The following is a 19,487-nucleotide window of genomic DNA, read 5'->3' on the forward strand; positions in this document are numbered from 1 at the left end:
AGTCAGTTAAGAACAAATTCTTATTTGCAATGACGGCCTAGTAACAGTAGGTTAACTGCCTTGTTCAGGGGCATAACGACAAGTTTTTACCTTGTCATCTCAGGGATTCGATAAAGCAACCTTTCGGTTACTGGCCCAACACTCTAACCACTAACCACCTGCCGCGCCGATATTGGCGGGAATTGGAACACGCTGCCGTACACGTCGATCCAGAGCATCCCAAACATGCTCAATGGGTGACATGTCTGGTGAGTATGCAGTCCATGGAAGAACTGGGACATTTTCAACTTCCAGGAATTGTGTACAGATCCTTGCGACATGGGGCCATGCATTATCATGCTGAAACATGACGTCATGACTGTGGATGAATGGCATGACATTTTTTTATTTTATTTATTTAACTTTTATTTAACTAGGCAAGTCAGTTAAGAAAAAATTCTTATTTACAATGATGGCCTACCAGAAGGAAAAAGTCCTCCTGCGGGGAAGGGATTTAAAATAAAAAATAAAATAAAAATATAGGACAAATGGCCTCAGGATTTCGTCACGGTATCTCTGTGCGTTCAAATTGCCATAGATGAAATGCAATTGTGTTAGTTGTCCGTAGCTTATGCCTGTCCATACCATAACCCCACCGCCACCATGGGGCACTCTGTTCACAACGTTGACATCAGCAAAACATGGCCCAGATGACGCCATACGCTGTCTGCCATCTGCCCCGTACTGTTGAAACTGGGATTCATTCGTGAAGAGCACACTTCTCCAGCGTGCCAGTGGCCATTGAAGGTGAGCATTTGCCCACTGAAGTCAGTTAAGATGCTGAACTGAAGTCAGGCCAAGACCCTGGTGAGGACGACGAACACTCACATGAGCTTCCCTGAGACGGTTTCTGATAGTTTGTGCAGAAATTCTTTGATTGTGCAAACCCACAGTTTCATCAGCTGTCCAGGTGGCTGATCTCAGACGATCCCGCATGTGAAGAAGCCAGATGTGGAGGTCCTGGGCTGGCATGGTTACACGTAGTCTGCGTTTGAGGCCGGTTGGACGTATTGCCAAATTCTCTAAAACGCCAAAACAACGTTGGACGCGGCTTATGGTAGAGAAATTAACATTCAGTTCTCTGGCAACAGCTCTGCTGGACATTCCTGCAGTCAGCATGCCAATTGCACACTCCCTCAAAACTTTAAACATCTGCAGCATTGTGTTGTGTGACAAAACTGCACATTTTAGAGTGGCCTTTTATTGTCCCCAGCACAAGGTGCACCTGTGTAATGATCATGCTATTTAATCAACTTCTTGGTATGCTACACCTGTCAGGTGGATGGATTATCTTGGCAAAGGAGAAGTGCTCACTAACAGGGATGTAAAGAAATTTGTGCACTAAATTTGAGAAATAAACTTTTTGTGCGTATGGGAGATTTCTGGGATCTTTTATTTCGGCTTGTGAAACATGGGACTAACACTTTGCGTTTATATTTTGGTTCATTATATTTTGGTGTCAAAATGACCCATAGTACCTCGTGACATATGAAGTTATTTTTGGTTGTACAAGCACTTTGTGACATCTGCTCATGTAAAAAGGGCTTTATAAATACATTTGATTGATTCATTCATTTTAACCTTTCAAAATATTACGGTGTCCAACATCTTGGTGACACATTATGGGCCATAACATCTTGGTGACACATTAAGACATGTTAGTTATTTTAACCCCTAGCATTTGGTGCCAGATGTATATTTGGCTTTTCAACACTGACAGTGTCATCCATTTTAGTCAATTATTTTCGGGACATTTACCGTTAACCTAGTTTAAAATAAAACCTTTGGCTAGAACTGAACGAGAATAGAACATGCCAGACTACACATTTTGAAAAGTCATCAGAATTACCTCGCGATAATCAGATAAGCGATAAGCTTGGTCTCAATTCATCTCTTTGCTTGATGTGACTGTTCATTGTTTTATGCTCTGTTTACACACTAACACCGTACACACACACTTTTCAACGATGTTCTATAATCACTTTATTAATCCCATATAATTACTCTTATCTCTCCTCCATCAGCTCTCTCATTTGTCCATCCTCACCTTGGCCACACACACACACACACACACACACACACACACACACACACACACACACACACACACACACACACACACGCACACGCAAAGCCATGCTATCACTGTCAACACTGATGCTGATGGATGAGCTGTAAGGAGAATAGTGTGTATTGTTGGGTGCTCACCCCCCCCCCCCCCCCCACACACACACACACACACACACACACAAGCTGAAGGAAGGAAGTCATGCTTTTGTGTATTTCTGTGAATTCCTCTGGTCTTTCTTGGTAATGTTGGAGCTCAAATAGCTTCCTATTGACATTGAAATGGATGGAGGAGTGTATTCTAGATTTGTATGAATAAGATGTAATATTCATATTTAGTAAGATACTGTATCTACAGTATGGTGCCAAAAGCCATTATGAACGACCTATATTCATGTTTTTGTTGAACTGAAAACTCACCTTGTACGCCTGGCCTCAATAGCTGTGCTGACACTGCATGCTATCTCTTAAGGGAAGGCGGTAGTAGGCCATATCACTATCACCTGGTCTAGCAGACGCACTCACACAAACACACACAAACACATACACCACACATACAGACACACACAGACACATGTCAGACGAGAGAGGAGCTGGCAAACTGCTGTCACTCACTGTATGTAAGGCCTGCCATGTCCTCTTCATTAGGTGTGTGTGCGCGCGTGTGTTTGTGGGCACGTGCGTGTGTAACAATAGACTAATATTAAGGGGGAGACGTGCGATCACAGTTGACCGGTCACCATGGCAGCCAGCCACTTTGCTCCCAGAGGGCCTCCTTAGGAGCTGAATACGGCTGACGTTTTGACACGCGCACACACATGTACATACTGTACATAACACACACACCCTGACTGCCTGTGGTCAGCTACAGAGCCTTGGGGCCTGTGAGGGCTGCCTGTTCAGACCACCTGTCTCTCTGCTGTCTTAAAACATGCTCTCTTTCTCTCTCATCTCTCTCTCTTCTCTCTCTTTCTTTCCCTCTCTCTCTCGTTCTCTCTCTATCTTTCCCTCTCTTTTCTTTCTCTCTCTCTCCACAGCAACCACCTCTCATCTGTCCAGTGTAGCTCTGACCTGACTAAGTGAGTACACTGCCATTCTATATTATATACTCACTACGATGAACAGTTCCAGGAGGACATAGTGGTGACCATGCAGCATAGTTATATTATATACTCACTACGATGAACAGTTCCAGGAGGACATAGTGGTGACCATGCAGCATAGTTATATTATATACTCACTACGATGAACAGTTCCAGGAGGACATAGTGGTGACCATGCAGCATAGTTATATTATATACTCACTACGATGAACAGTTCCAGGAGGACATAGTGGTGACCATGCAGCATAGTTATATTATATACTCACTACGATGAACAGTTCCAGGAGGACATAGTGGTGACCATGCAGCATAGTTATATTATATACTCACTACGATGAACAGTTCCAGGAGGACATAGTGGTGACCATGCAGCATAGTTATATTATATACTCACTACGATGAACAGTTCCAGGAGGACATAGTGGTGACCGTGCAGCATAGTTATATTATATACTCACTACGATGAACAGTTCCAGGAGGACATAGTGGTGACCGTGCAGCATAGTTATATTATATACTCACTACGATGAACAGTTCCAGGAGGACATAGTGGTGACCGTGCAGCATAGTTATATTATATACTCACTACGATGAACAGTTCCAGGAGGACATAGTGGTGACCATGCAGCATAGTTATATTATATACTCACTACGATGAACAGTTCCAGGAGGACATAGTGGTGACCATGCAGCATAGTTATATTATATACTCACTACGATGAACAGTTCCAGGAGGACATAGTGGTGACCATGCAGCATAGTTATATTATATACTCACTACGATGAACAGTTCCAGGAGGACATAGTGGTGACCATGCAGCATAGTTATTTCAGTCGTTTCAATGACAGCTGCGGAAGAAGCTTTGTCTGGTGCATATCGTATTTCTCAATAACATCCTCTCTCCCTCTATTTCTCTCTCTCGTTCTCTCTCTTTTTCCCTCTCCCTCTGCTCTCTCTCTCTCCATCTCTCTCTAGTGTTCTGGAGAGGACCATCAGGTCGGCAGTGGAGCAGCATCTCTTCGATGTGCACATGTGCGGAGGAGGTCAAAGTACGTCGGAGGATTCCGAGTCGACCGGGTGCTCCTCGTCGCCCGAGGTAACCCCGACGGCACGGCAGAGACGTCGGCACCAGAGGGAGCAGGAAGAGGCTCAGAGACACCGGGACAGGAGCAGGTATGGACCATAGAATGAATCCTTACATAGGACATTTGTCTCACCCTATTGGTGTAGGATCTGCCTTTACTGTTGTTGATTGGTATATTTGGTCAATGGCATCCTTTGTGAGTATCATTGCGAACAGAGTGACATTCTCAGAGTTCTAGGCATCAACAATGGCAGTTTCCACCATTGGATTTACCAATATCAGTGGACTGGGAGACTTATTATGATCCAATGTCAATTCTAGTAATTCAAACTCTATGCTTCCAATGGCCTCACCTCTAGTGGTCATGTCTATTGGGGTTATAATGGAGTCTGGGGTCCTAGTGCTACCAAGCTAATCTTTGTTGATAGAGACCTGATGGAGTCTGGAGAAGCAGTGAAAACATGGATTAGCGGGCTACATTAGTGCAGCCACCCACCATACAACGTCAATAAGACAAGTCCACTGTACTCTGTAAATAGAATTAGCGCAAATTCTAAACATGGCGTTAGCCTGGGTACAAGGTATAAGTACGATGACCTTGTCATTTGTAACCCAGGCTGCTTTGTTACAGAGAGAGAAAGAGAGAGAGTCTGTTTGATTCCCCCTCTTCTTTCCTTTATCTCCATTTGAAAACAGATCCTCGTCTCTGAGGGAAGGAGACATCAACAAGGAGAACATCCCAGCGGCCGGCAGCGTTAGCGGAACTAGCAGCTGTGGCGTTAGCGTGGGTGAGGAAGGAGTAAGGAGGGACTACCAGACTAGCCAGGGAGGGCTCCACCACGAGGGCCCCAGACCCAGGAAGACTAAACACTGCCACCAGAGCCCCACGCTTGGCCAGCTTAGTGACAACCAGGACCCCCACGCGGTAAGTCACTCTCTCTCCTCCTCTCTTTCTTTCTCTGTGTCTCTCTCGCTCTTTCTCATTGCAGATGTGTGTCTATTGTTGCCATGTCATGCTCATTTATACTGCAGGTCCCTTGTTGAATTCAGGTGGAGGTCAAACATTCAAAACAGCACATCTAAGACAATTACTTGTTTACTTATTTTGCGGTGCACTCTCATCATTTATTTTCATAGTGGCATGTTTTATACTCCCGAAGAACAACCTGACCCTTCAAGTTTCCTAGCCTGGCCTGGTTCTCATAATCCTCCCTCACAAGGTCTATGCCGCTGTGGTGTTTTTCACTTTGCTGGTGTGACGTCTGGCTTACCACCAACCACGGTCTACTCTTAATGGCTGCTATGAGTCACTCCTGAGTAATTGGTGATGTTTCACAAGAACTGCTAAATCGGGGACAGCAGAGAGATGGAGGTAGATGGAGAACATTGGTATAAACATCAGCATAGCCACCAATGGCTGGATTCCTAATCAATCTTACATAGGCTACAGAGGCACGTGATAGGCCAGGCAGCGGGCTCTAGCGCTCCGCTAAATGCTAAACCTCCCTCCCTGGAACACTCTAAATTGCAGGGCAGCGCGTTAACAAGGTTCACTGAGGTTCAATTAGCATTTGCTTTTGAGGAAGAGGAAGGAACACATGTACTGTGTTGTTGTGTAGCAGGGGCTTGTTGTCGTTCAGGGTTCAAGACCGTCATGTCCAGAAGAGTGTTTTGCTGAGGAGTTATGGTAATAACCGCTTACCTCAGTGACGTTGTCTATGTGTGCAAAATAAATGCCTAGCAAATTAAGAAAACATACCATTTGAGGTGTTGCAATTATTATATTGGACTCTTGGAAGGCTGAATTTGATATTTAAAATGTAGGCCCTCACTGCATATTTTAGTATGTTTCCCATTTATTTGTCTCATTATTCTGGAGGGTATGTGGTATTGCCTACTTTAAGTCATTACATCATTGTCTCAGAAATATGCTTCCAAACTGCTGGCGAACTAAACCAGGTTCCACAGTATTTTAATATTGCTAATTGAGATGCAGCCTTGGTATGTATCAAATGCAGCAGAAAATCCTTTGTCAGCAAACAGTTGCCTGCCAACAGCTTAAAGGGTAGTAAGTCATTACCAATGATACGGCCCTTAATATAGAGACCGTATCTTAGTTGAAAGTCACTAAGACTTTGGGCGGTGCTGGAATAGGCTCAGGCCCCAGTAATATGGGCTACAGGGCCGATCTGCTGTCTTCACTGCATTAACTCTTAAGTAGTCGTGGCACTCACCTGTGAATATAAGTTGATCGATTATTTACGTCGACAGACACACTTGTCTCATCAATATCCCAGGCTAATGTATAGCCTAGCTCGGCTGAAGCGTGTGTGTTATCCCAGGGACGAAAATAGATTCCACGGCTTCAGGTTAAGAAAAACACTTAGAGGGACAGACAGGGTATAGCTAAACCTTTAGGGGCTTTTCCATGCCATCTCAACCAATCGGTGTATTTATTTTTACATCAGCAGATGCCACAAAGTGCTTTATACAGAAAGCCAGCCTAAAGACCCAAAGACTGAGCAATGCAGATGTAGAAGCACGGTAGCTAGGAAAAACTCCCTAGAAAAGCAGGAACCTAGGAAGAAACCTAGAGAGGAACCAGGCTCTGAGGGGTGGCCAGTCCTCTTCTGACTGTGCCGGGTGAAGATTACACACCTGTGTTATGTAAGAGATGAGAAGACACCTGAAATCCTGGCATACATACTGTAGTGGCGATGTCTTAATCTTGGCTGGCAGGACAGGGGTGTTAGGAGTGACTGACCGAGGGGGTTGGCTGATGTAACAGGAGGTTAGCTACTGTAACAGGCCTAGGCTCAAATAGTATTTGTTTTCTCTCGAATACCGCGTGACGGGCGGGGTTTGCACTTTTGGGACGATTCTATTACTTCTGTTGCTCCAAGCAATCTCAATCAAGTGCACCGAAACTACTTTAACAAAAACAAATAACATTAGAACCCACGTCTGGAAGCCTATGGGGAGTCATTAAGGCCCTGTAAAGCCTCCCAGAGGGTTAGTCCCAGGGGTGTCATAGTGTACAGAACACCACAGCACCATAGAACAGTACACGCTGTACACTACATCCCCTCGTTAGTTGGTGTGACTCCCCCCCCCACTCCACCACCTGTTCTGGAACATGTTTCTATAACCAACTGATGATTTGATTCGTTCAGCTTTTCTTCGCCGTGGTTGTTGTTGTGACAGTAGTTAAGAGAGGTCTCGCAGGTTGGAGAAATATGTTTTTAAATAGAGACTTTATGAATAATGTGAGACTTTATGAATAATACTTATTTTCCACCATAATTTGCAAATAAATTCATTAAAAATCCTACAATGTGATTTTCTGGATTTTTTTTCTCATTTTGTCTGTCATAGTTGAAGTGTACCTATGATGAAAATTACAGGCCTCTCTCATCTTTTTAAGTGGGAGAACTTGCACAATTGGTGGCTGACTAAATACTTTTTTGCCCCACTGTAAATGTTTTGCTAGATTTGATATGTGTTTTATTTATCTAATGGCCAAGGCAAACAGAGTAACAAATCCTGTGTAATTGTGTAAACCGGGTCTCGGCACACTGTTTATGTCAAATGCTCTCGAAACATAATTTCCCTGAAATACATTGTTTTGCTCCAGACATAGATGTGTGATGGAAGCATGTCAGGATCAGCGTTGCACTCTGATGCACACCGTAACCTCCATTAGGGAGAGAGTAATGTCATGTATTCTATTTTATACAGCTAGAAGAATGCATAGCAAGAGTACATGACAAAGCCGGGACAAACAACATGGAGTCATCAGACAACCGGTAAGCACTGTGACATTTCAACACCCTTTAAAATGCTTGTAACTACCACTGACCATTTTTCACCTGTTCATTTAGATGGCAAAGTTCTCCAACAGAAGAAGTAGCTAATACCGACCATTTTCACTACTTAATCTAGATAGTAACGCAGTGTTTCCCAAACTCGGTCCTCGGGACCCCAAGAGATGCACATTTAGATTTGCCCGAGCGCTACACAGCTGGTTGAGATACTCAACTAATCATCAGCTGTGTAGTGCTCGGGTTAAAAATCTAAACGTGCACCTCTTGGGATCCCGAGGGCCGAGTTTGAGAAACCCTGTACTAAGGTAATGTGACACTGTTATTTAAAGAAGGATTGTTGTGTTGCTAAGGATCTGACGGACTCCCTGAGGCCTGGTCCCATTGTGTCACAGCACCTGTCTTTATCGGGCAACATTTATTTAACAACGTTTTTAATCTGATAAACTTGAGAGAATGCCGCTGACATTGGGGAGTTAGGGGGCGAGAGAGCCTTCCTCACCTCAACTCGGCACGCTGTTCTACGGGCTCCTGGCTGGGTGGAAAACACCAGTGTCCTTGCTAGGGTGTGATCCTGGTGGTGACGTAACATGTCTATGTTTTCACCCCTCTCAGAAATGGCAGTCAAAGAAAGGACCCCAGTCTTCCTCTAACTCCTTCATGGGTGAGTTGAGTGTCTCTCTCTCTCTCTCTGTGTCTCTCTCTCTGTCTGTGTCTCTCTCTCTCTCTCTCTCTCTCTCTCTCTCTCTCTCTCTCTCTGTTTCTCTGTCTCTCTGTCTCTCTGTCTCTCTCTCTCTCTCTCTCTGTCTCTCTCTCTGTCTCTCTCTCTGTCTCTCTCTGTCTCTGTCTCTCTCTCTCTTCCTCTTTCACTGAAATTCCCTGCATGTACATGCTAGATCTCCTAGGCTTGCTGTGTTCACACTGCTTGCGGAAGTAGGGCCAGAGTCTCTCAGTAGCCTAGGTGATTGATGGGGAATGTAGGGGTCTGGGGGAAGAGGAAGGGTCTGAGGGAAGAGGAAGGGTCTGAGGGAAGAGGAAGGGTCTGAGGGAAGAGGAAGGGTCTGAGGGAAGAGGAGGGGTCTGAGGGAACATCTAGAGTTTGTTCCTGACCAATGAACAACTGGAGCAGATAAATGAGATACTATTTTGGTCCCCTGACTGCAATGTGGAACTACCACATCTCTGCTGGTCAAAATGTTACAGCCAAACATCTTCTCTTTAGGGGAAAAGCAGACATCCCTTGGAGAGATTGACAGCAAAGCAACAATGAATCACTACTATTGACACAATATGGAAAGAAGAGAAGTAGAAAAGAAACCAAAACAAAGTTTGAGCTTTTCATTGCATGAAAATCACCACACAAAAAAACTACTTATCCACACATCTTGATGGGAAACGCTGTGAACGTTTTACACTGCAGATCTGTATCACTTCGAAATGTGAAGCACTGTGTACCTATTAAAAACATCAGAAGCAGCTGGAGATATTCAGCATAGTGATAAGGTCATAGTTGCTAAGGTGGTATACAGATGGAAACAGTCCTATGTAATCTACTGGTCCATCTGCCTTCTAGTACAGTAGGCTAATCTGTAACACTTAATGTGACTCTACAACAGAACTGTACACACACACACACAGTCCAGATGGGTCTTAGTGACACAATTCTCTGTCTCCACCTCCTCCACATTCACCACCTCAGAACAGGCTGTACCCACTGAGATGCAGTCTGTGCCTGGCATGGTGGCACGGCGTCCTCGGGGTAAAGGGTTATTGTGCCAACCTCTCTGCTGGTTGTTGGTGTCAGATCAGAGGTGGTGGCATGAGGGAACCCAGCACCTAGTGACATCAGAGCGTACTACTGACAGCAGGTCCAATTAGTGTACTAAGTAGATTAGTGCTCTTGATCGGTCTACTAAGACAGAGGCTGTGTTCCCTAGGGGCGCTGGTCAACAGTAGTGAACTATGAAGGGAATTTGGGACGCAACCTAAGGCAGATTGATGTCTTGACGAGATTTATTGTTTTAAAGCATATTTTTAACGGTATTGTTGAAGCTCAGTTTTATGTTGTCTGTTTAATCTGTAACTAAAGTTTACTGTTATTCAACACAAAGACAGCCTTTTAGTGTTTCAGTCATTTGCACGATGGAAAGCTTCTTCGTCCGTATATTGCTTGCTTGTTAACCTAGAAGCAACTCAAGTCGACGTGAAAGCTGTGAGAAACATGTTCACTTGACCTGTTTGGCTTTCACACCGTCATAAAACGTTTTTGGACAGAGTCTTTTACAGCCTTGGCTTTAGTGAGTGGTGGCCTCGGTCACCACACACACGTACACACACTCTGAAGTGTATCAGTGTGTGGCATGTCTGAGCCTCTTTAACCTGATGACACCTAGAATGGCTTCTAGAGCTCACTGTTCCAGCTTTTTGTGTGTGTGTGTGTGTGTGTGTGTGTGTGTGTGTGTGTGTGTGTGTGTGTGTGTGTGTGTGTGTGTGTGTGTGTGTGTGTGTGTGTGTGTGTGTGTGTGTGTGTGTGTGTGTGTGTGTGTGTGTGTGTGTGTGTGTGTGTGTGTGTGTGTGTGTGTGTGTGTGTGTGTGTGTGTGTGTGTGTGTGTGTGTGTGTGTGTGTGTGTGTGTGTGTGTGTGTGTGTGTGTGTGTGTGTGTGTGTGTGTGAGTGAGACCACATTCTCAGCCCTGTCCCCAATACTACACACAGTCAAAGGCCAGTGGGGGTACAGGGAGTAAGGACAGGTTTAAGAGATTAAAGACTTCCACACATCAATTATGGACCACTTAAACCAGTACAGTACAGATCAATGGGACCTGGAATGTAACTGTACAAACAAGTCTTTCTTTTGGCTTTAGCTATAATGCCTACAGTACTGTACTGCTTAGTACCCTGCCGCAAAAGACATTTCAACTTTCAAAGGGATCTTATTTGGTTGGATAAAAGCTTGGACATCATGTAAATTTGAGCACCCCCCTCCAAAAAAACAAAACATGACGCTTACTTGGTGGAGATTCTGATTTCTTGCATCTGTATAATATTGTGAAAATCTCAGGATTGTATTGTAGTAATAATGGATCACAAAAATGTGGGTGAAGGGGGTTATTGCTCGTTCAGTAGACACACGACAAATCAGATGCACTACAGCTGTGTGTGTGTGTGTGTGTGTGTGTGCGTTCTAGCGTGCGTGTCACTTGTGGCTGTGTATCAAGCCTCCTCATCCAATGTGATGCTACCCTCCCAGACGAGCCCCTTCTCTCCACCCTGTCTGTGTCTGTCATTACCACCCCAGCCTCATCCTCCTAAATCCACCATGTGTTTGTGTGTAGCCTGTCTATAAAACCCCTAACACACAGATTAACAATGGAAAGAACACCCCCTGTGGGATAAATCCAACCCCAAATCCTGAGCACAACATTGTGGAACGTTCAGATAGAAATATATCTAGTAGAACAGATATGTCTTTCACTGACATTTAGAGTAAAGGAATTATACTAGCTATATTTATTCATACAATTTCTATCTGCAATGCTGAATGCTAGTACCCTGGTCTCCCTCTGCATCACTCTACCCATGGTGACTAGTGATGATGTAATGTGATCAGTAGTTGAGTTGTGCTAGGATAAAGGATTATAGTACAGTAGGTTATGTACAGTCAGTGTGGCAGTGATATTTACAGCCAGGGTAAGTGGTCGCCGCGGTCAAGCTGTTCTCTGTCTACTAGTGAGTCTGGGTTAATCCTGAAATGATTGGGACTGTATACAGATGTTTATATTTCTGTTGTGTGTAGTATTTTCCAGAGACTTGTTGATAGAAACATTTGCTGAAAATGACTACTGTGATGGTACATTAATACGTTTTTTAAAAAAGTAATACAGTGTATATATACAGTACCAGTCAAAAGTTTGGACACACCTACTCATTCAAGGGTTTTTCTTTATTTGTACTATTTTCTACATTGTATAATAATAGTGAAGACATCAAAACTATGAAATAACACAGTTGGAATCATGTAGTAACCAAACAAGTGTAATATTTTATATTTGAGATTCTTCAAAGTAGCCACCCTTTGCCTTGATGACAACTTTGCACACTCAAGGGTGGCTACTTTGAAGAATCTCAAATAGAAAATATTACACTTGTTTGGTTACTACATGATTCCAACTGTGTTATTTCATAGTTTTGATGTCTTCACTAGTTTTCTACAATGTAGAAAATAGTAAAAATAAAGAACAAACCTCGAATGAATAGGTGTGTCCAAACTTTAGACTGCTACTATATATCATATCGTTTTATATCGTTTTTATTGTCATTCTTACAGCAATGTGATCATTAACTGCAATAAGGATGATGATTAATGTGATCATTAACTGCAATAAGGATGATGATTAATGTGCCTGAAAAAGATTGAATCAAACCTATCATTAGCTCGTCCATGTGTGAAACGTGATTTGATCACATTACATTTCTAGTCCTTTCTCTGTATAACCTCTAATGGGGCGATGCTTTGAAAGTATTTGATTAAATTGTCCTAATTTGTATGTCAATGACCCCTTTGGTGGTATCAAGGGCGACTAGTTTCAGTGCCCGAAAGAGATCTGCATTGCAGAAATGACATCAGGTGAATTGTTGTGTAAGAAGTGTGCTTTGAAACAGTTAAAGAAAAAGAGGGCACAGAACACTTGAGAAAATGTGTTGTAGCAGTGTTGTCCTTCTTTTGACGTCTTTGACCCCAGTCCATCTCAAGGTAATCAGCTCTTGCTTCACAACTTCAGATGTAGTCAATAGGTTTCTATTGTTTGACCTAACAGCCTGGTAATGGCCCCATATCAATCATATGAACCTAAATGAGTTGATTGATTGGGGTTGAACAGTAGTTGTTTTCCTTCTGAAGTGTTTGTTTGCTTGTGTTCTGTAACATGAAGTGCTTTTGAATCTGAGAGTCTCTCGCTTTTTTTTTAGAACTCGGGTTAGATTACCTTTGAGGGTGTCCTGTTACACACCGTGTGTGTGTTCCAGCTACACGCATGTGCGCAAAACACACACACACACACACACACACACACACACACACACACACACACACACACACACACACACACACACACACACACACTGTGTGGCCGCAGTTCACTTTCCCAGTAAACAATGACAGTATGCTCCTTGACTGAAGGGTAGGAAAGGAGAGATTAAGAGCGAAAAGGAAGGACATTTTGAGATTCAGATTCAGAGTGTTTAAATGTCCGTTTTTACATGGTCTATGGTCCCCAGCGTTGGTCAGCTGGGTGTCTGGGACAAATTCCCACTATCAGTCACATCAAAGCTATTTGCCAGTCAACAGCTGAGAGCACTTGATAACTCCCTATCATTGGCATTACAGTAACATTCACCTTTCACCCCCCCCCAGTTATACCACTACCAGTAATCATACACAACACCCACTCAATGGCAGTTCATTTTATAGGTGGCATTTATGAGGCTGGGGCAGTTTTAATCCCTGATCTGTTCCTAAAATAACTCTGTCCCACGCCTAGGCAGAGGCTAGAGAGGAAGTGAGGGGAAGCTAGCCCCCCCCCCCCCCCCCCACCCTCAGTTTAGCACAAAGTCCTGCCTGTTTTGGACGCACGCCCTGCCTGCATGACCCACCATCTCAATTCACTTTCGGTAATGTTGAGGGATTGTTAACGTTTTGCTAGGCTGGCATCTGATAGGATGTTTGAGTGTTATGGTCAAGAAGCTTCCATTTGGTTGTGCATTGAAAAGGGCTAAGAACGGGGGGTGATATTGAAAGAGTAGATGTACAACGACAGAGATAATGGTATTTGCAGATAAGGGGGGAGGGAAGGTGAAGAGGGTAGAAAATGATTGGGAGAGAGGGGGGGATTCGGAAGAGGGAAAGAAAAACGATGGGGAAAGAGAGCACAGGAGAGGAGGAAAGGCGAGAGTGGTAGCCTAAAGAGGGAGGGAGAACTCCTCCAAGGCAAGGATGTCTTTCTGCAGCAGAAGAGAGGGGAAAAAAAATCTCAGCTGGCGTCTGGCGAATAATCTGCTTGCTTTTCTTTGCCATACCTCTTTCTCTCCCTCCTCCTTCTTTTCCTCCTCCTTCCCTTCCTCCCCCTCCCTTCTGCTCTGGCTACTGTGAGACAAATCACTCCAAAGGATCAGTGCATATGCACAGAGAGAGAGAGAGAGCGAGGAAGGGGTGGGAACCCAGAGGGAAAATAGGAGGGGCATGAAACCTCATACACACACACACACACACACGCCCGGTGGACCAATCAGGAGTGTTGTCACACCCCTGCAAGGGCTGTGGTAGGCTGGGCCAGGCAGAGGCAGTGTATGGCTGAACTTAAGGACCATGCTCACTCCCAGCCCTTGTTGTTTTGTGTCTCTCCATGGTTGTGCAGACACGACTCAGTAGTATGAAGATCCAGGAGCTGCCTAGTAGCTGTGAAACAGCCGACAGGAGGGGGGTCATCGGCCGGAGTTCGGACCAGGAATGTGGCGAGGACGTACCCCGCTTGGACCTGTCAGCGCTGACCGACGATAACAACTGGGGAGGTAAATCTTGAGTCCAATCCCCCCCCCCAGCCTTTCTTCCCCTCTTCCACACACTCCCTCAGTCCTTCCCTTCCTTCTAGGCAGCACATGGGTGTCTGGGTGGCAGCTGCAACCCTCCTGCTCCCTCTCCTCTTGTTGTGGTGGCTCCTTCTGCGTCTTCAAGAAGATTTATGGACTCAGATGCTCTTAAAGTCTCTCGGCTTCTATATCTGGAGAAGCTGCACCGTTACTGAAGGCGTTGTGCTTGTGTACACAGCTTGGCGCAGCATATTGCATTTAGATGGCAGATCTTTTTATTGCCTTTTTGACAAATGTGCCTCCTGTTTCATCAGACCACATGGAGTTTTTTTGTTTACAAGTGATGGGAACAGCATAGCATATTGTGTTGTACGTGCTGCTACCATGAGTTATTGAAGAGTGAAAGAGTGAGTATTTACAGTTTGCACATGCTGCTGGCATGTTTCGCCTTTTGGTTGGCAGTTATTGTGCAGTTTGTGGGTTGTGAATAGCTTCCAGATTGCTTACAACAATCATTAAAGGGGAAGATTACAGGTGAAAAATACTGTACTGTTTAAGGGGCGTTGAGGTTTTATCTTTTCTTAAAGGGATTGACATTGATCTTGTTTGATATGGTCTGGATGTATTGTCTTCCCATTGATATTGCAAACGCTCCTGGCATTTCGTTTTTTAAGTGCGTATGGTGTGTGTGTGTGTGTGCCTGCATGATTAGATTAACCCTAGGAACAATAAGTGTGTGTGTGTGTGTGTGTTCATTAAGGTTGGATTTCAACTCTGCACATGGCATTGGATGTAAGCAATGACGTGTGTCTATTTGTTTATTCATGCCAAGGTATCGAATCTCATTGGTCATGCATAGTTTATACAGAAATAGACAGAGGTATTCTATTATTCATTAGTCTATCATGGGCATGTCTGCTTGGTTTTTTTTTGAGTGAAAGAAATGTCAGTCAAAAAGGACCTTGGCGAGATTTTCGCAGCCATTCAAAATGTTCAATATGTTTGTTAAATAACTGTAATACAGCGGATTTCGGGGGATTAAACCATGTCAGAAAAGAGTTTGATATTAGAAAATAACAATTTTATTTTAGTTTCTCTGTAAGCTTTAAATCCATGGTGCAACAATTATTAGCAGCATGTTGTTGAGTGGGATTGGAGTATCAGGAAGGAAAGGCTGTTAGATGCTGCACAACTTGTCTGATTGTTTTTGTGAGCGATTGCGTAAGAAAGGTCGGAGGTGGGTGGAGTTTGAAAAAGTGTGTTTTTGTACTCTAGCGAGACTGAATGCAGAGTTGTTAGATTGCTTATGTTTGTTTGCACAGGGCAAGTTACCTGAAAGAAGTCCACTTGCAGTTTCAGACTTGAAGGGACATGCATGGGCACCATTTTTTATAGTAACTTGAATATTGGAAACTAAATAATTTCCTGCGTGGTTGCTCGGTGCAGGCAGCAGTCATGCCCAACCCAAACTGCCTAACCCCAATGGAAATAGGTCACACCTTAAGGAAAATATTGTTCAAACATTTCCTTTGGACTCAGTATTTCTTCCAACTCAAACAGCACTGTTTGTCTTGAATTGTGTCTCTAGTACAGTACAGTACCAACGGAGCAAAAAGCACTCAGACGCCCTCTAGTGGTCGGGATTGAGACATGTTTGTCCTATTTAGCTAAGGAGCACTGTGTAAGCCTGGTGCTTAGTCCTTGTTCGCTCCAAAGTGAGTGTGATAGACAGATAAATATTCAGGTAGTGTCTGTCTGCATAGAAATGCTAACTTATGCAGTCAGTCAGGGCTGCAGCCAATGTGGGTTTGGTGTTAGGGGTTTTGGCAGTGCAGGCAGCGCGTGTGTGTGTGTACACACACGCACATAGTGTGTGTTTTCTGGAGAAAGAGTGAGAGGTATCACCAGGTGTTGTTCTCTCACAGCCAGGAATGGAGGGATGAGGAGAGGTGAGGGAGGACAAAAACAGACGTTGTTTTTAAGTCACATTCTGCGTGTTACCTGGCACAAAAGAATCCCATGCTACAGGAGGTACCTTCTTAAAGGCATAATGCTTTAGACTCCTCTGAGCTACTGAGAGTTACAACTCCCAGGGGAGTGCTTATGATTGACCGTGACATGGCGTTCCCATATCACAAGAAGCATTTCTCCTAGACGCAGGCAAGGCAATCAGAACGCTTGGATCTTTTGAAGCCAGAGGAAGAGCAAGGCTAGTCAGAGCTTGGGTTTTGAGTGTTTGATTAAACAGCAGTGAACTTGAGTGATGTTCGGGGTCTTTTTTGTCTGGCAGTAGGTCCTTTCTCTCCCCTTTAAATATAGAGCCATGAGACTAAGAGCGTTTTTGTTATGCATAAGGTATATCTATAAGTACCTGTGTCCTGCAGAGGGGGTAAGCAGGGAAACAGATGAGGTTGTTGCAATAGGAATGGATGAGGTAGTGATGGTTGGGACGGTGGATGGTACAGTGGCATGAGACCTTTTACCCAGTGCAGCCTGTGCCAACTACAGTCATGGTGAGCAGATATGTGCTGTGTGCCAGCTCCACGTACATAGAGCTAGTTAGAGGACTTGTCTACTACTGTGTAATGTCTCTGTCATTGGGAATGATGCACTATGATTCTCATTTCACCTTTCGCATGCAACAGAGTGACCGGGCTGGATCTTATCTTCTTTTCCTCCCTCCATCTCGTCTGTTCTTATCACCTTATTTTTCTCTCTTCCTCCAGATTGCCCATTCTTTAGCGCCCCTTTCCTTGATTTCAAAAGTGTTTTCCAGTCGAGTTATTATGAGGGTAAGTGGCATTCTGGCTGGCATTGGAACCGGGACTTGTCTTGCCTTGATACAAATAACCCATTAGAGACAGAACAGAGAGGGAAAAGGCCAAATGCCTGTTGCATGACCTTTTACTACTGCATGGCAACATCATTAAACAGTGATTGGGCATATTCTGCTCCCAACCAATCACATCCCAACCTTTAGGGGCATGACAGCATGGCATGCCTCAACTACAATGGGCTAGATGCTGTGCTGGTTGATTTAAAGACCTCATTTGAAATTCCATGGTGAATGCCCTATCCTGCTTGGCTGTGTAAGCTGACATAATAGGTTAAAACACGTTGAATTGTTTGAGAGGTTGACCTGTTGCTCACTGTCATCTAGTAAACCCATACGTAGCAGTGTTGATTGGATACATTGTGTGAGGCAACCTTCTGCCTAGGGAGGCTTGGCTACTGCTCCCGCGCCTCCCGCGCCCCAGGCAGTCCCGACATGCTTTGAAAGACCGTGTAAAACCGCACGTAGTCCTATAGTAGCATACCGCGCACACACTAAGTACCTTCCAAGCCAGCACCTCCATGACCCGAGCCATACTTCATAGCCTAAGTCTCAGTTATGTAATTTGTGTTTATGAATTATTATCGGGGTGACAGTTGTCCTTTTTTTGTAAACAAACTCAGATCGTTGGTCAGTATTAGACAGCTACTGGTATGTAGTTACAATATCTAAGGAAAACCTAGTACTTACTATTATAAAAAATGCATTTTACAAGTCGAGTTAGCTATGAACGTTACAGCAGTAAAATGTAATTATAATTTACAGTCACAACTATACTGCGGTATATGTATAGCGCCTTTATCTGCTTTATCACTTACAGTGCAAACACTCGTCTGGAAAATTCGCAATCAAAGAGTTGCAACTGTAAACTCAACATCTAACATCTAAGATGAAAAAAATTATAGTAGACAGCTAAGTCTACATATTTGCTAGCAATGCGCGTTGGCTTGCCAGCTAAACAACTCGCCTTATAGCAGCAGACAGCTAACGTTAGCTGGCTTTCGTGATTATTATCTACCGTCTACAGTCCAGCATGCACTACTAGTCGTGCTGAGTGAGGAGTCTATGGGTGCCTTCGTAAATTCCCTCTGGCAATCTACTCCGATTTCAGAGCACTCTCGTCTGAGTTTGCCAGAGCGCAGAATAACTGATGAATTTATGAACGCTCAACACTCGTTGAATATGGCTGGTGTCAGTAAACGTCGGCAAAAAAACATCGTAATTAAATTGTTGCCAGCAGTACCAACGCTCCGGATAACATAAATTCAGCCTAACCAGCTCTGCTAGGGCGAAAAAAATTGTCAGAAGGAGGTGTTCTCTCGTTTATGTCTGGAAGTAACTAGCAAGCTAGTTAACTTTAGCCAGTTAGCGTGAGTGCTTGACAGCCGTTGTGAGGTCAGAACGCTCCGATCAATCCTACTCCTCCGCCAGAGCGTCCAGTGTGCGCTCTGAACGCTACGAGAGCCGAAACGCTCGGAATTTACGAACGTCCAGAGCACACTACGAGTGCATTCTGGCACTCTAAAGTGAATTTACGAACGCACCATGTATACCCTATAACACGGTCCAGATACCAAGTGTTAGGCTAGTAAGGCTACACACTATAGGAACATATTCTCAATCCCTTAGGGAATGAAAATCGCACACAATTCCTTTAATTCAGAAACTCAAGAAGGCAACATGAAAGCAACTTTGTTACAGACCTCTGTTTTCAAATATGTGCTGCTGCGCGTCATCAACTGTAGCAAAGACAGAAAAGACGGACCGACAACCAGGAGCCAATATTAACCGTTACATGCATTTGTCAGCTAAAGATGCCACTACTTTTATTCTGTATAACTCAACTCGTTTATAATATTGAGATATACAGTAGATATTTGTATTGTTGGGTGTTGCTGTAGTCGGATCACAACCACAAAGTCAAAATCGGCTACAGTGGTAACTAGTGACGACCA

At 44.1% G+C, this 19,487-nt stretch overlaps 1 protein-coding gene across 4 annotated transcripts in view; it reads left to right on the top strand.

Moving 5' to 3' along the window:
- Nucleotides 1-19,487, top strand: part of fam13a (family with sequence similarity 13 member A) — an 87,276-nt gene that overhangs the window by 58,761 nt on the left and 9,028 nt on the right. For 2 of the 4 annotated variants that reach the window (XM_071407550.1, XM_071407554.1), the window contains exons 10-16: nt 3,144-3,185; nt 4,186-4,383; nt 4,991-5,219; nt 8,033-8,100; nt 8,731-8,779; nt 14,528-14,681; nt 17,426-17,491. In XM_071407550.1, the coding sequence (XP_071263651.1) occupies nt 3,144-3,185; nt 4,186-4,383; nt 4,991-5,219; nt 8,033-8,100; nt 8,731-8,779; nt 14,528-14,681; nt 17,426-17,491 (806 nt within the window). The remainder of the gene's footprint in view (nt 1-3,143; nt 3,186-4,185; nt 4,384-4,990; nt 5,220-8,032; nt 8,101-8,730; nt 8,780-14,527; nt 14,682-17,425; nt 17,492-19,487) is intronic. The other 2 variants (XM_071407553.1, XM_071407555.1) reach the window with 1 other exon arrangement.

This window comes from Salvelinus alpinus, chromosome 6 (genome assembly GCF_045679555.1).
Source record: "Salvelinus alpinus chromosome 6, SLU_Salpinus.1, whole genome shotgun sequence".
Lineage (NCBI taxonomy): Eukaryota > Metazoa > Chordata > Actinopteri > Salmoniformes > Salmonidae > Salvelinus > Salvelinus alpinus.